Source organism: Ambystoma mexicanum, chromosome 4p (assembly GCF_040938575.1).
Source record: "Ambystoma mexicanum isolate Mex_15411 chromosome 4p, UKY_AmexF1_1, whole genome shotgun sequence".
NCBI classification, from domain to species: Eukaryota; Metazoa; Chordata; class Amphibia; order Caudata; family Ambystomatidae; genus Ambystoma; species Ambystoma mexicanum.
The window spans coordinates 64,048,206-64,065,044 of NC_090927.1; the positions used below are offsets into that span (position 1 = coordinate 64,048,206).

General features: G+C 47.5%; 1 protein-coding gene across 9 annotated transcripts in view; it reads right to left on the reverse strand.

The window, feature by feature from the left end:
- Positions 1-16,839, reverse strand: part of LOC138452992 (zinc finger protein 383-like) — a 700,934-nt gene that overhangs the window by 315,961 nt on the left and 368,134 nt on the right. The window contains exon 9 of one of the 9 annotated variants that reach the window (XM_069605382.1): positions 9,776-11,589. The exons of the other annotated variants lie outside the window; for them this stretch is intronic. Within the exon in view, the coding sequence (XP_069461483.1) occupies positions 10,694-11,589 (896 nt within the window). The 3' untranslated portion in view covers positions 9,776-10,693. Of the gene's footprint in view, positions 1-9,775; positions 11,590-16,839 lie in introns of those variants that run through there. 9 annotated transcript variants of the gene reach the window in all.

Genomic DNA, 16,839 nt, shown 5'->3' on the forward strand with positions numbered 1-16,839 from the left:
CAGAAGGTTCTCCAAGAAGAGAGTTGGGGCAGATCTCCATCCTCGGCTGGGGCCTCCCTCTGGAACAGCTTCCATGCCTCTCAAACCTGAGCAGAACCACCTCCGGATCGGAAGCAACTCAAGACCTTCCCCTTCGCTTCCACTTTCTCTCTTCTTCTCCCCTGCTGATGTGCCAACTGTTCCATGCACTGGTCACCTGGCTACCTTCTGAACTTGGGCCTAGGCTCCTGCATGTCCAGTTGCCCTGGCATTGCCTCCGGGCTCCCCAGTACTTGAGGGTCTGTATCTGCAACCCTACAGTCCCTTCGCTCTGCATTTTTGAGCCTCCCGCTGGCTGCACTTCCCTGTTCCCCTCCCCCTGGCACTTCTTCCCTTCCCTGCACTTGCGCAATCTGAATGACAAGGCCTAGTAAAACCGTCATTTTAACCTCCCTTCGTTTCACCCTCATCGTCTTGTAGAAGAACAAGTTACTTTCTTACCTGGTAATGTTCATTTGATAGGATGTTCCGACGACATATTCCACATCATTGACAGGTAATCACCATAGATGTGCTGCTTCGTAAAAATAAATTTGGCGTCTGCGTCCTGCGTCAATGACGTCAATACGCTGTCCTTGCTGTCTTTCTCCAGCAGGGATTTGATTTCCAAGACAGTAGCCTTGGGTCTTGATCTCCAGAACCCACACATCTGAAGTAATGGCACGCCATTCTACAAGATGCTGCGCCAGCCTTAGCCCAACTGGCAAACCATGGGACATAGCCTCATGACTGAGCTGAAGCGGCTGCGGCAGTGCCTGAGGGCAAAGAGGCAACTGCTCGAGCGGCCTTGGCACCTCGAGTACCCCATTTTCCACCTCTGGTACTCCTACGTTGGCCCCTTTGACTGGCCGCTTCCCTTGATCTACCAAAGAAGAGTAGTATCAAAAGATCAAAAGAAACCTCCCCTCCATTGCTGTCCCCTAGGACAAAAAGGCAGAGAATGGCGAACTGCAGTGCTCAATGACTTCGCTGCAGCCTTTGAGGTCTGCAACCTCTCAAGGCTCTCGTCAGCCTGGCTGCCAAAAAGATGGACACCATCAAAGGGCATGTTGAGAAGCCGGGCTTCTACGTCAGGAGCAAACCCCGACTTCCGCAACCACGCAAATCTGCGCATCACGATGCTCGCCGCCATGGACCAGCTGACACAGTCTGCCATGTCCAGACCCGACTGAACGGATTCTCACATGGCATCCTTGCCATCCTGAACGAGGGCAAGAAAATCATCCCGTTCCTCCCCTTCGGGAATATGTTCAGCCGCCAAAGACACAATTCCACAGTGTGAGTGAAACGTGCTAAGGCACACACAGAGTTGGCTGTCTGTAAAGCCATACCCCCTGAAGAAAACCCTTTCTTCTCCCAGCCATCAAAACGTTTGTCGTCCCTATCAGGAGGGATGGTAGGGTACGACGCCTGCTTTGCCAAACTCTCCGGAGTGGGGTACGTCATCAAGTAGCAGGGGTCGCTAACGGGTGGACGGTATTTTTTCGGCAACGACTTGCTCACTGTTGGAAGACTCTCCAGAGCAGTCCGAGCCGCCGCCACCCTTCTCTGTAAAGCCATATGAAATGGTAGCACCGGGTCAGTGGGTGGACCTTGGTCAAGGATATCTGTCAGGTCATCCTGCAGAAAATCCACTGGTGGCGCAGACCACCCCAAGTACTCTGTCACCCTTGACATGAGGTGCTTGTACGAAGATTCAGCATGCATACCAGGCTCAGGCCTGCCAAACTCGACCTCCGGGGAGGTATCAAGAGCACTGGCGTCGTGCAAAGACTGACGCAGGTCTTCCAACTGGCTATGACCAGATAACAGGTCGTCAGGAACCACATCAGGTACCAAACCTTCAAATTCATCCACCTCAGATATAATCCAGAGGCTGGAATAAATCCCTGGATGAGGGCACAGAAAAAGGTTCAAATACAGGCCCCACCGACTTCTTCAGGGCCTTACTCCGTTTCCACCGATGCACGGGGCACCTCCGGTAAAGCCTTCACAAAAGGTGTTGAGGGCTTCGACGGAATCGGCATCGAGCGTGGCACCGATGGCTTCGACACAGGCCTCGTGGGCGGTGCCCCGAGCGTGTCCTTCGATGGCCTCGGCACCGATGACTTCCTCGGAGGCGGAGCCTCGAGAGAGTCCCTCGACAGACATGGCGCCAATGGCGTCAACGTGTTAGAAGACGTCACAGGTTCCAGCAGTCTCGAGGGCGTCGAGGACGTGGAGCGGGCCGCCCAAGCCCAAAAGCGTGCAAACATTGGCCCTAGCACGTTCCCTGCTGGCTTCTTTCGAAGGCGCAGACGGAACTGAGCCCTGCGATTGGAAAATCGCCATCATCTCCGTACGAAATGCAACCAATTTCGCAGGAGAGAATTGCTTGTTGGGACAAGCAACCCGCCGTCTGGCGGAGTCCTCGGACGAGGACAGGGAAGGCGACCGGTGACGGCGCTTCCGCCAGTGCCTCGAGGAGGCAGAGGAATGGCGGGAACCACTCCGGGACCAGGACCCCCCCGCTGGACTTACGCCGGCGACGCGGAGAGTCACCCCTCGAATCGTCGGTCGAAAGCCCAGCAAATTTCGACTTTCGGGGTTTGGAAACCCTACCTACAGTAAGCTTCTTCCGCTCCCGCAAGGCCTTCGACGTTAACGACTGGCAATCGTCACAGTCATCGGTGGCGTGTCCTCGCTGAGTCACCAGAGGCAGACGTTGTGCGGGTCCGTAAGTGACATCTTGGATCTGCAGTCCCGACACTTCTTGAATCCCGGCCGCGGGGTAGAAGACAGACATATCTTCACAAACACCAAGTTCGAAGAACCGATGGAAGTAACAGAAGAACAAAGGCACGCCGAGATCTCCGAAGCGAACACGTTCGTGGAAAAAACAGAACTGAGGCTACGGGTGTCGTGCGTCCTACTTATAAAATCCGGTGACTGTTAGGGAGAATATTCTGTTTAGGATGAATTTCCTAAGCTAGTGAGTCCCCCAGCAGCTTTGCTGGATTTTTGGGGTTTATCTTTTTCTCCTGCCAAGAGTGAGACTCTTTTACCCTCACTATTGGACATGATTCGAGTGTGTTTCTTTGAATCTAGATGTGTTTAATGGGCTATGGGGTCTTTTACTCCATAGGACTTCATGTGTTTTTGTGATGTGTGTTACACAGCACCCTCCGTGCAGTAACACAGGGGCGTCATAGTGACCCCCCAGTATAGACGCCATACCCTGTGACTGACTACTGTCTCCCAGGGCATGTAAAGTCACCATTGACTTTACTAGTCTTAAATGCTGAACAGAACCAGAACAAACCATCATATTGTGGACGTACTGGCTGGGGCAATTCAATTGCCCCAGGGTCTGTTAGTCGAGGGGGCACGTCTCCGTCCCCCCTGATCGAGTTTTGGCTGGTGGCAGTGGATACTACTTTTTATATTCAACCGCGAATATTTTCCTATGGGATTTCCCATTGTTTTAGGCTACTATCTTTAATTATTTACGGTAGCCTCGAACATACCGCCGGTTTATTTAATTAATATGAATTCTCCGGTTGGTATTTTTTGCCAAAACTTGATTCTAAAATGGCGTTTGTGTTCCCTCCTGTGACTCCAACCCAAGTCGAGCCCTTTGTTCCACTTTTTGGCGGGCTTCTCCACAGAAGCCCTCCAAAGGGGTGCCACTCTGGGGTACTTAGGAGGGTTGGAGGGGAATTTAGGCACCCTGGACTGAGTTGCCTAGGCAACTCAAGTCGCACTCCATCCTGATTGGCCCAAGTGGTGAGCCGGCCGGCTCACCACTTAGCATGTTTGAGTGACAGCTAGGCTGAGTGAATGGGGGTTTGCTGCATAAAAGCAGGGCTTTGGGGACTGGAACTTCAGAAATCACCACAGGACCTAAGAATCCGACGAGGGAGAAGCTGAGCCGACCTGCCACGACACCACCACCGGTGGAGCCCTGCTGGACTGCCTCACCACTTTTCCCAACGACAGAGGAGATCTCCCGCCAGAGAGTCTTCTTCCTTTGACTGGTGGGGATAACCAGTTTCACCGTCTTTTCGCTTTCCCGACGTACCTCGTGGCCACCTTGCCCGTGCCAAGCACCCCGGCAACTGGGATACCACGTTTTACCACGACCGCGAAACAAAGGTACCACCTTTAACCAGAAAACTCTGCGGCTGGTTTCTTCCCTGGTAGTGCAACGACCTTCATCTTTCCTCCAAGCCGAGATTTTCTCTTCCCCTGGACGACACAACTTGCACCCACTACCAGGAACAACTGCCACCGCTGGAGGATCCTTCCCACTTAAGGTACCGTGTCCCGCCTGGCTTCCCTTGCTACCGACTGTACGGGGCAGATTTAGCCCCCGGCTTTCGAACCTGGCTTAGTCTGGGACACCCTGGCTAAACTTTCCTAAGCCTCTCTAAACTCTTTTTGAACCCTCTGCAAGACTTTCTAAGCCTAGTGTAACTGTGTGATCTTGGGCGCATTTGTGCTCTGCTCTCTCTAAGAGTGGGCCCAGCCTTTGGACTTCGGCTCACCAGTGACTTTTTGCTCTCTGCCTTGCCAACAGTGTTCCTGAATCTTAGAGTGGTGTACCTTTTCATATTCTGTCTTTTCCCTCCCTTTCTCACAAACTTATTAGAGTGCAATCTAGTTAAGCGCTCACCTCTGTATGAAAATAAGTCCCTAAGGGAACTGCACAGGTTTCTGCGTAACAGTGACATCGGCTCAACGTAGGCCCTATAGGACAGCGTATCGACGCAGGAGATGAACATTTTTTCCAAAGCGGCACAGCTGTGGCGATTACCTGTCATAGATGTGGAATACGTCGGAGGAACCAATCCCTACGAAACATTTGTGTACAGGTACTGGATATCATATCCAGTTTAGGGAGGCTGGGCGAAGCTGGAGGGCATCCTCTGACAAACTGGCCTGCCGCATGCTCCAAAGGCAATATAGACTATGTCCTATCCAAGAAGAAAACTTTTCAAAATATGCAAGGAGCTGGCCAATCCTGCAGCAGTCTCCACCTATCCTGTTCCCTCCCAGGTGCTTTGCATGGAACTGGCTTCTTACTTGAACACAAACTCAGGACACCCTGTCCACTCCTCTCCCTCTCCCTCTCCCTCTCCCGGCCTGTCGTCTCCTCCTTTCTTCTCCTTCCCTGTGTTCACTCCCGATGTTTCTAGACAAGTAGGATCTTTGAAGGTCTCGTCAATGCAGGTGCTCCCCTGCTCCTCGAGGACCATCAAGGACCACATCAACACCCTCGCTTCAGCCTTAGCAGATGTCTACAATTACTCTTTTGCCACTGGAACTTTCCCTTCCCCCTAAAGCACTCCCTCGTGCACCCCCTCCTCAAGAAGCCCTCTGCCGATCTGTCCTCTCTGGAAAACTACAGTTAATCTCCATCACTTCTTTGCCTGGGCAAACGCCTGGAAAAACTGGTCATCTCCCAGCTTACTCTCCATACTGAACCTGTTGGTTGTCTCCATAACTACCAGTCTGGCTGTAGAGCAGCCAGAAGCGCAGAAACTGTTCTCCTGAACCATGGATACTTACTCTCGCCCTCTAACCTCGACTCTAACCTTCCTTCTGTCCCCATTCTCCTTGATCTATCCCCTGCTTTCGATATGGTCAATCACGCCATCCTGAAGAATAGTCTCCATGAAAACCTGGGTATCACAGGTCAGGCCCTAGCCTGGTTGACCTCTTCTCTCGGATCGACCCTCCCAGGTCCAACATGGGTCCTTTCTCTCTACCACCTCTATCTCTGCATGTGGTGTTCCCCAGGGTTCTAACCTCTCACCCTGGCTGTTCAACCATTACTTGGCACCGTTGGCCCCCCTCCTCTCTCCCTTCTGTTTTAACTTTGTGTTATGCGGATGACACACCACTCTCCTTCAGCCTCCTCTGATCTCTCGCTCATACCAGAATGTCTACCCCCGATTCAGGAATGGTGAGCCTAAAAAGATCTCTGCCTTAATGCTTGTAAGACTGAGATACTTCTCATTGGGACCTCTGCTCCTACGTTCCCTCTTTCACACTGGCCGCTCACACTAGGCCCTCTATCCGCACCTTCCTGTGAGGCAAAGAACCTTGGTGTCATCTTCAACTCCACATCTCCCTCTCTCCTCACATGTCCGACATCTCTAAGAGGTCCTACTTACAGCTGCACCTTCACAGAGGTATTCTTCCTTTTCTCACCTTCCCCCAGAAGCTCACTGTCTCCAGAGCCCAGGTTCTCTCTGGGCTGGTATATTGCAACAACCTCTTTCTAAATATGCCAGCCTCTACTCTTCGCCCTTTGCAACTACTAATGCAGAACAGGATTGTGAGACTTGTCCTTGGCCTCAAGCCCAGGGATCATATCTCTCCAGCTCTGAAATCTCTCCACTGGCTGCAAGGATCAAGTTCAAGACCCTCTGTATCGTCCACAAGGCTTTCTGGGGCCAGGGACCACACTACATCCAACTCGCTCTTCCTAAGCAATTTCCTTCTCGAGCCCTCGGCTCATCCACCTCCAACTCGGACAGTCAAATGCTTCTCCAGGCAGAGAGTGGAGGAGGGGCTGCAGGGGGGGGGATTAGCTGTCCTCGACTGGGGCCTCCCTCTCGCTCTCGAACAGCCTCCCTGCCTCTCTCAAACTTGAGCAGGAACACCTAAGGTTCCGGAAGCAACTGAAGACCTTCCTTTTTGCTTCCACTTTCTCTCTCGCTTCCCTGCTGATGTTCCCGTCTGCTGCGCTAACTGGTTACCTGGCTACCCACCGACCCTCCCAGGCACCAGGCTCCTGCAGGACCAGTTGCCCCTTGCAATGCCTCCAGGCCTCCGACCCACTTGAGGACTATCTGCAACCATACAGTCCCCTGCCTCCTTGCACTTACTTGAGCCACCACCGAGGCAGCACTTACCACGTTCTTGCCACTGTACTCCTCCCGCCCCCCGGCACTTCTCTTCCCACTCCCCCACACGGTCTAAATGACACAAGGCCTAGTAAGATTGTTTGTTTTGTCCTCCTTCCGTCTACCCTTCCCTGTCTTGTCGTGCCTAGAAACACAAGAGTAATGCATTGTTATGTTGCCCTGGAGAATGACTTGAACGGCCTGGAGGATTCATTGGGGGAGAAGCTGTAAGAGGCACAAGTTGGATAATCAGTCCAGTTAGCCTTTGAAGGATAGTTTACTGTTCGGTGAGAGGCGTTATCCTAATAAGGCTGTACACCTATTACACTGCATGCTGTAAAGTGAACAGTCTCTAGGCACTGGCAAGCAATAAAAGGTGAGGCATTTAAGAGTTGTGTGCCGATGCCCCAACATATTAGGTCTATAGTGGCAAACAGCAACAAAGCACTGGCCCAATAGTTAACAATAACCAAGGCAATCAGTCAAGCTCAGCGATTGAAATGAAGATTCCATTAGTATGAGCCAAAAGCACCTTCTGGATATCGGACAAACTCCAGCAGGCTGGAGCAACCTCTGGGGAAGCAGGAGCTGGCACATGGCGTGCCAGATATCAAAATGCCACATGACATGCAAACTAACGTTGTGTCCCTTATAAACACAATCCATTATGCTTTAAATGTCTTCTAGATGTTTCAAATTATGCTTTCCAAGTAGACAAAGTCAAATGTCTTATAGGATTGTTTGTATGGCATCAATTGGGCTCTGGAGCCAAAAGTAGCAGCAGAAGGTAAATAGCTTCTAGCAATTTCGAAATCTAAAGCTTATAATATAAGGAACCCGTAAACACATTCATGGTAAATGATCATGCCGCACTGCTCCTGATCATTCCGCAATGCTCCTGCAGGCAACTCAAAATACAAATGCATTCAGATAAGTAAACAACTTCACATCCTTTTGATATTGGTAAATGACAAACTACTCATAAGTTATGAAGACTTCATCATCACTTACAAACAAAATGGCACATTGTTCATAGAAATTGCAAATGAAACATCACAACACAAGAGTGATTTGGTTTGACTTAGATACACTCTAACTTAGTTTAAGTAACGGCCACCCCAAGTGGTGTGCTGACCATCCCAAAATAGCAGCTCAACACTACTGTCAACAATGCTAATTCTGGCTGGATAGTCATTTCGTTAACCTAACTTATAAAGGTATCCAATTGAACAATGTTTGCGCAATACGGCCTACCTACTGGTGTGAACTTGCATAAGTGCTGCTTGATATGGTGAACGCGTTGGTTGATGTGATGCAGCGATATGAATACATCTTGTTAGATGCACTGCTGAACTGGATGCCAAATTCAGAAGCCATCAATCGAAGAATTCATCATTCAATCCTCTGGCATCCTCAAGTGATGTGTACCATTATGCCCAGGCTGAAACTAACCAAATTTAGATTGTATGCAGATGGCATTACCCAGGGGTCTGCAACGATGACTTCTTCAGATATTTGAACTAGAAATCCCATCAGGCCTGGCCAGCAAAGTCAATGTTGAGTAGGGCTGACCGATATATCGAGTTTTGGAGATATACAGATGTTTTTTCAAAATCGATATAGGATGAGACAATATGGTTAACTTCGAGATATATACCTATATCATGATTACATATACTACAATTTGTTTATACATTGATATTTACAAAGCTGTGTATTCTCAAACAGGAAGAGGAACCCTGTGTTTGCATTTATTTTGATCATGGTCTTATAAACAAAAGTGTTTGTGACTTCTCACATGCAGTTGGCAGCTTGCAACTGAGCATTTAACCCACAAACAATATTGAGATATATATTGTTGATCGCCATTTAACCCAAAAGAAATATATATATATTGGGCTATGACTTTTGGTCCATATCGATCAGCTCTAATGTTGACGAACCATGGGAGTCGCAGTCCTATTACAAAACATCTGGAGGGCCACTGTTGCAGACACCTAGAGCCTTGACCACTGTTGGCGCTAGCAGTTGAGAAGCATGCCAAAAATGCCTGCTCTCATCAGGGGTTTAATACTTTTTACTTAAAGAAATTTGGTCAGGTCTCAACATTCAAAACAGTGTACCCACTTGCCAATCTTCAATGATTACAAAGAATATCAGGATACAGTCAGCAGTCTGCCTTAATACCTGCAAAAACAGATCCATTACGGAGGGCCTATGAGTTGTGTGCGGTTGAGCCACACGAAATAACAATGAAATCCCTATAGCTCTGACAACACTCACAGGTTCCGAGTGACAACAGCTCATTTAGCAAAAAATCTAACCAAAAGCTGCTCACTGCAAATTGTGGTATACAAGAAAATTACCATGCCGAGGCTGCGAAGAGCTCCAAGCATTTGGCCGTCCCAACTACATCCACTTTGGAACATTCACATTCTCTACCTAATTGTGCCTAGAAAACAAACTGGTACAAAGGTTTCTCAAGTTTTGAGTGAACCGCTTGTTGGGTATGTGAGAGGTAGCGGAACATAGCCTCGGCGTTCGTGCTGAAGCCCAACATGGGAATTCCTACACGTCACTACAGGTACGTGCATCTTCTACCAGGGTTTCAAAATCGTCTTTCTTGTAAGAAAATCAGATGGACAAAGATTAAGATGTTGTGCTCTAAAGCATTCTCAGATATCACAAAACAGAGAACTCTAAGGTTGACAATTCCCTAGCAAACACTCCCATAGATTTCCAGCTAGGTTTGGGATAGGAACATTATAGAAACACATTCCACCTATCTATAAATAAAAAAAAACTTGAGGTACTACAAACGACACTTTCGTTGAATCATTCATCTTTTATATAGAGTGAAGCAATGATACAGGTGTTCGCATAATATCTGATGTCACAGGTGGGCCTGTAATGAGGTTTTACATCTGGTACATTGAGAAACCTACCCTCTCCTCACAGACAAAAATGTAAATATTAAAGTGCGATATTTGAAGGTTACAAAAGAAATTTCAGCAGTCTCTGATCTCACGCAACGTTTGCTGGGGGGCCTTGGGCACATGAAGATACTGCTATATGCAGGGCTGCAGCATCCCGGCGACACATATTGCGCCTGCAAAGTCTAAATAGGGAAAGCGAGGAGGGTGCAGGAAACATTGCCCATGGTGGATTTCACTGGAAGTGGTCATGCTAACTTAAGGAAAGCTAAAATGTCCATTGTTGGCCATTTCAGTAAATAGTCTCATTTACAGATAATGCTTCCATGGTATCTTTCCCAGTGCCTTCTCCAGAAAAATCAAAGAAATCTCCCCCCGGACCCTTCCGCAAGCCCCGTCACTGGTCAGAATGGTACACATCACGTTTAGCCGCAGACATGATGGTCTAGATTGAACAGGATAGTACCAACCACAGTCTGCGTCTTATCGGAGACAGAGCAGCATGATTCCGATAGAGAAGCAATACTGAGGACTTGGCGTTTCCACTCTGTCACTCAGAAGCATGTTGACTTTAACAGGGATTTGGAATGCAGTCCCACTGGATCCAAGTGAGGTATGTTTTTAGAATAGAAAGCATCATCTTGATGTAAAGCAGATTTTACTCACTGAAGATTCATATAAAAACAAAATAAGTTACTATACATCTGATTTAAGTTGGTCTTTTTGGGTGAGGCGTCTCCAAGATGTGAGGGGTTTTACGGTTCACAGAAAGCATCTCAGAGCCTCAGCTCGGCTGAACAGTAGCTCAGATCTCTCAAATAACTGTCATTAAGTGAATATTCTCCGCCCGCTCTTCCTTTGCCTCTGTCGCTCACTGAACTTGTGTTGGGTTTTTTGGTGACCTAGGAGACTTGTCTTTTGTCGGAAGCGTTTCCCACATTCACAGCAACGGAATGGCTTCTCCCCTGTGTGAGTCCTTTGATGAACCGTGAGGTGAGAGTTAACGCTGAAGCTCTTGTTGCATTCAAGGCACCTGTAAGGTCTCTCTCCTGTGTGGGTCCTTATGTGAACCTTTAAGTGATAGGACTTTGTGAAACCTTTTCCACACACAACACATGGGTACGGCCTCTCACCAGTGTGGCTTCTCATGTGAACTTTAAGGTGTGTATTTTTGATGAAGCACTTCTCACACTCTTTACACCTGTATGGTCTCTCTCCTGTGTGTACTCTCTTATGAACTCTGAGCTTGTACGAGTTGGAGAAGCTTTTCTCACACTCATCACATTTGTACATTGCTTCCTCGGAGTGCAGCATTCTGTGAGTAAAACGGTTATATACAGGATTCATTGAGATTTTCACACACTCTGCATCTGTCCCGTAGTCACATATTGTGTGTATCTTCTGGTGTTTAAGCAGGTGGTCTTTCTCCCTGAACTGTTTGCCACATACAGGGCAATGGCACCATGCGTGTCTATGGCTGTCATTCTGTCTGAAATGAAGGTTTGCCTGCTCACTAGAATCATATTCAAAGGCTCCTTTTAGAAGGAATGGTGTGGAGTATCTCCTGGTCCTCACTGACATCGGCTGCTGTTGGCATTTATCCTGTTCGCCAAAATAAAGGGAATCTTTCTTGGTGGAGGCTCCTAATGTGGTATCCTGCTGAGAAAGTCTTTCACTGAGTTCTTCGGTGTTTCTCACTGGGTCTATAGCCATGTGCCCATAATCTACAAGATTAAAAGGAGACTTGTGTCACCATGGACATTATATGCTAACGAGAAACACAAGTAATACAGCGCCAATGTCGGCCTGGACTGGTCCTTCAGCGAATGCAATCGTACCTAGAGGATAACTAATTAAGTAATAAAATGGTGGAGAATAGGATTTCCAGGGGTTCAGTTCATTGGAGCATTCCTCCTCTTCCATATCATTCCAGGTTCTCATTTACTAAAAAGGAGTATTGTATGGGAAAGTGCAAGTACAGGAAAACTCACAATGCAGCACACCTTACATTTACAAAGGGGAATATTGCCTGGTAAACCTTCTTGCTTAAACCACAATGGAAATTATTCTGGTTTAAATCTGTGTGGAAAAACGAATATGTCTGATTGTTCATAAGATGGAGGATGAACAATAAACAATCACCATACAAAATAAACACTGAACCAAACAGATTTAAACTGAAAAAAACATGTACACACATGTACACACTGATATCATTTAGAGTAGAAACCACAAAAGTCTTTACTTTTCATTTCACTTATGACACTAAGGTTCATCAATGCAAGTCAACAATATCAAGAACCTGTTAAGTGGCGCGACTCCTGCATTGAAATCATACACAGTATTTTCGATTTGTATATTTAGAAAAAACAAATTAAATTAATAATACCCTGAAAAGATCTGTGCTTAAAATTCAGCTACTTGCTTGCCGAAAGATTATTCCCGAAGGGCAGCTCGGTTGCAATGATAAAGAGATCTTGGAGGACATCATTACTAGATAACACTAGATTTCTAAAAAGGGTTCTGCTGGTCAAGTGTGCTATTTAAATAAGGGGGCGTGGCTACTGGGCAGCTGAAAAGCAATCTTCGGAAACCAGAGCTAAAGAAGTGGCTGCCATTTAAGCTCAGTTGAAATGCATGTGTAATATGAAAAAAGGTATACTTGGGTCCTTCCTTTCCTCTATCTCACTCTCAACTTGTGGTGCTCCCCAGGGGTCTTACCTCTCTCCCTGGCTTTTCAACCAATATCTGGCACCCCTCGCCCACTGCTTTGCTCCTCTCTGCTCCAATTTTCAGTGCTATGCACACGACACTCGGGTCATTTTCAGGCTCCCTCTGACACCTCTTCTCCCTCCCTCATCTATGACTGTCTGCAATCCAGGAGTGGTGTGCAGCCAATGACCTCTGCCTTAATGTCACTAAGACTGAGATCCTCCCCATCATCGGCACACCTGCACCTTCCATTCCTGTCACTCTCTGACCGGCCTCCCTTGGCCCTCTCCGTGCTCCCACCTGTGAAGCTAAGAACCTCAGGGTCATCTTTGACTCCAAGCCTTCCTTTTTTCCACACATCTGACATCTCCAAGTAGTCAAACTAACAACTGCACCTCCTCAGAGGTATTCTTCCTTTCCTCTCCTTCCCCCAGAAGCTCACTGTCTCTAGAGCTTTGGTCCTCTCTAGGCTGGACTATTGCAACACCCTCTTTCTAAATCTGTCTGCATCTACTCTCGGCCCTCTGCAACTCATCCAGAACAGGACTGCGAGACTTGTACTTGGCCTCAAGCTCGTACCTCTCCTGCCCTGAAATCTGGCTGCAAGGCATTCTGGGTCCGCAATACCTGCAATTCTACCTTCGGGAATACCTTCCTACTCTAGCTCGTCGCTCCTCCACCTCCAACTCCCTCAGGGTCAGTCGCTCCACCAAGCAACGAGTTGGGGGTAGATCTCTTTGTTCGGCTGGGGCTTCCCTCTGGAACAGCCTCCATGCCTTTCTGAAACTTGGAGAACCATCTTCGGTTCCGGAAGCACCTCAAGACCTTCCTCTTTGCTTCTGCTTCGCTCTACTTCTCCCCTGCTGATCTCTGCCTGTTTCGGCACTGGGCACCGGGCTACCTTCTAATTTCGGGCCCCGATCCCTGCCCACCCAGCCGCATGCCCGCACTGCGTCCTGGCAACCATTGCACTTGGGTCTATATCTGCAACCCTACAGCCCCCTTCCTGCACTTATTTGCCACCCATTGTCTGCGCCTTATTCTTACACTCGCCACCTGCTGGCCGCACTACCTGTTTTGATCACATGTTCAGCACTTTCCACTCCTCCCCTGCCCCTTGCACTCGTCCCTTGCCCCTTGCACTTCCCCCTCCCTTGCCCCTTGCACTTTCCCCTTCCCTCTCCCCTGTACTTGCGCATTCTCAATGTCACTGGGCCTAGTAAGATTGATGTTTGTCCCCCCTTGTACCCCTCCCTTGCCTCTTTGCGCCCTGAAACACACGTGTATGGGAGCAATATAAATAAAATATATCATACATTCATACATTAAGGTACAGAGAGTGCAATGTTAATAATGTAAAAGTGGGACTTCAATATTGAAGTGAAATCATTCTTGGAACAGTGAAGATGGGGAGTCCGCCACAGAAAGGAAAGGTTTTAACCGTGACATTAGAATCTAGAGATGAGAGCACATCATCGCAAGGTTGATGGCTCACCTACCGTTCAAGTTACACAAATGTGAGATAAGCCCATGTGAAAAATAACTTGTACAGAAAATGCTCACTATGAAATTATAGAACATTACGTTAAAAATGTCAAAATGAAAACCACAAATCTGATGGTTTCTTTTTAAAATGCGAATCATCCAATTACTAAACAGGTGGGGATGTGGAACACTTTAGTTATCCCATACGTATGTCTTAATAAAATCCGCTCTTCCCCAGTGACATAAAACGATAGTGCCAGTTTTAAAAACAAAAGTTGCTTTTCAAAAATCAGTACACCTTTCAACTGTTATCTTCAAAAGTAAGTGATTGTTAAAGACTGATCCTACTGAATGGTTTAAGAATGATTGACTATCTTCCCGGTTTCAAATACATAAAGAAATAAATGAGATTAGCTTTCCATTAAAAACAAAATGGAATGAATCAGTTACCCTGGTATTCATACTCGTCAGCATTTCTTTTTCACTAGATACTGCAATTTAGCAAAATGCAGTGACAGTACAAAGCTGAATTTATCATTTATTGGTGATCCTCCAATTCACTTTTGACAATTCAAAATGATGAAAATGTGCATTGCCACTACCACTGACCAGTAAAACTTGTTGTGCTGGGAGCAGGTTAACTTTGGTGTCGGGTCAAAGGATCGAAAACAAAAAGGATCTAATACAATAGTTGAGCGTCAAAAGGACCGAAAAAAAAGGTTGAATACTTTTTTTTAAATATATATATTTTTTGGTTTCCGTTTAGGAAGGAAAAAAAAAAAAAAGTGTTTTTTTATACCAAAAACAGGGTTTCGGGGGTATATCCATCCCCCCTCCCCCCAAAAGAAAAAAAACAACCTTTTTTTCCCCCGGTCCTTTTGACTCAAAACCATTGCATTTCGATCCTTTGGATTCAATCCTTTCACCTATAACCTTAACTTTACTGCGGCAAGTGGCTATGTATGGCTAGTAGCTTTCAATTTGACATTTTTAAATTAATACAGGTTTTTCGCCAACTCACAAAGCTTTACCCATGCTGCTACAAACTGGAGCTGAATTACCAATGAGAACTACTGAGTGGCACTCCGATTAATGGCTTGGCTCAAACGACTTAAAATATATATCAAACATTACTTACACAATAATTTTCTCAGACTTTTATCCGCTTAGAATCACATGCTTTCCATGGGCTGACATCTAGTAGTTGGTGGAGTGTTACATGGTATCTTGTTTGCGATTTCAAAAAGGGGTATTGATAAGAATTCCTATGACACCATGGCAATCTTACGTGTACCCGGGCTCTTTCACGCGTCATGTCTTCAGATTGTTTTTCTGACCCAAGGTTTGCATGAAGGTGTCTGTATTATAATTTATTTGACTATACTGTGCCTTTAGCTCCTTAATGGTGTGGATGGGGAGTCGCAAGTATTCCAAGAAAATAAAAGTCACAGAAAGACGATTATTGATTGGTTATTTATAATGTGCCTATACACACTTGTTTCAAGGAGCAACCAGGAAGGGAGGTGAAACGGGAGAGAACAAGACAAACTATCTTACTAGGCCTAGTATAATTTAGATCTGGCAAGTGCATAGACAAGAAATGCAGGAGATGGGGGGGGGGGGGGGTGCAACAGTGCCATGGGTTAAGTGCAAGAAAGGCAGGGCCTCCAGGGGAACAAGCCCCGGCAGTGCAAGGAAGGTCAGCTGGTAGTGCAGGAGGGCCCGAAGTCAAGTGCTAGGGACTGGATGGGGGGCGGGAGGGGAGGTGTCCTATATGACTCTGAGGAGCACACCAGGCAGCCAGTCAATGTAACTGAGCAGGAGGAAGAGAGGGAAGGCAGCAAGAACAGGAGGAGGGGAAAGGTTAGCAGGGGAGAGGCAGAGAAAATGAAGAGGAGAAAAGGAAGGTCTTGAGGGGCTTTCGGAACCTAAGGAGGTCTGGCTAATAGCGGAGAGTAGCAGAGAGGCCATTCCAGAGGGAGGCACCTCCAGAGGAGAAAGATCTACCACCTAGTCTCTATGTTGAGAAATGGCTCGCCCGCAAAGTACACAAGCGGAGGGCTCTGGAAGGAAGGTACTTGGAAAGAGACCGTTGGAGATAGTGCGGGCCCCGGCCCCAGGAAGCCTTGTGGATGATGAAGAGGATCTTGAACTTCGTCCTTGAAGCCACCAGAAACCAGTGGAGGGATTTCAGGGCAGGAGAGATGCAGTCCCTGGGTTTGAGGCCAAGGATAAGTCTTGTGGTCCTGTTTTAGATGAGTTGTAAAGGGTGGAGGGTAGAGTTAGGTAGATTGAGAAAGAGGCTGTTGCAATAGTCAAGCCTAGAGAGGACCAGAGCTCTGGAGACAGTGAGCTTCTGGGGGAAGGTGAGTAAAGGTAGAATACCTCTGAGGAGGTGCAGTTGGAAATAAGACTTTTTGGAGATGTCCATGATGTGTGGAGAGAAGGAGAGAGTGGAGTCCAAAATGACCCAGAGGGTGAGGGCACAGGGCCAAGGTAGGCCAGCAAGAGTGAAAGGGGAAAAGCAGGAGCAGGCTCCCAATGAGAAGGATCTCCATCTTACTGGCTTTAAGGCATAGATTAGCGGCGTAACATGCCTGAATAGCAGAGAGACAGCTAGGGAGGAGAAGGAGGAGGGTAGCCTGAAAGAGAGCTGGGCGTCATCCGGATAACACTGCAAGTTAGAGTAAAAGGTAGAGATAAGGTGGGCCAGATAGACATTGAAAAACCAGGGCGAGAGGATAGATCCCTGGGGAACACCACATGTTGAGTGTGAT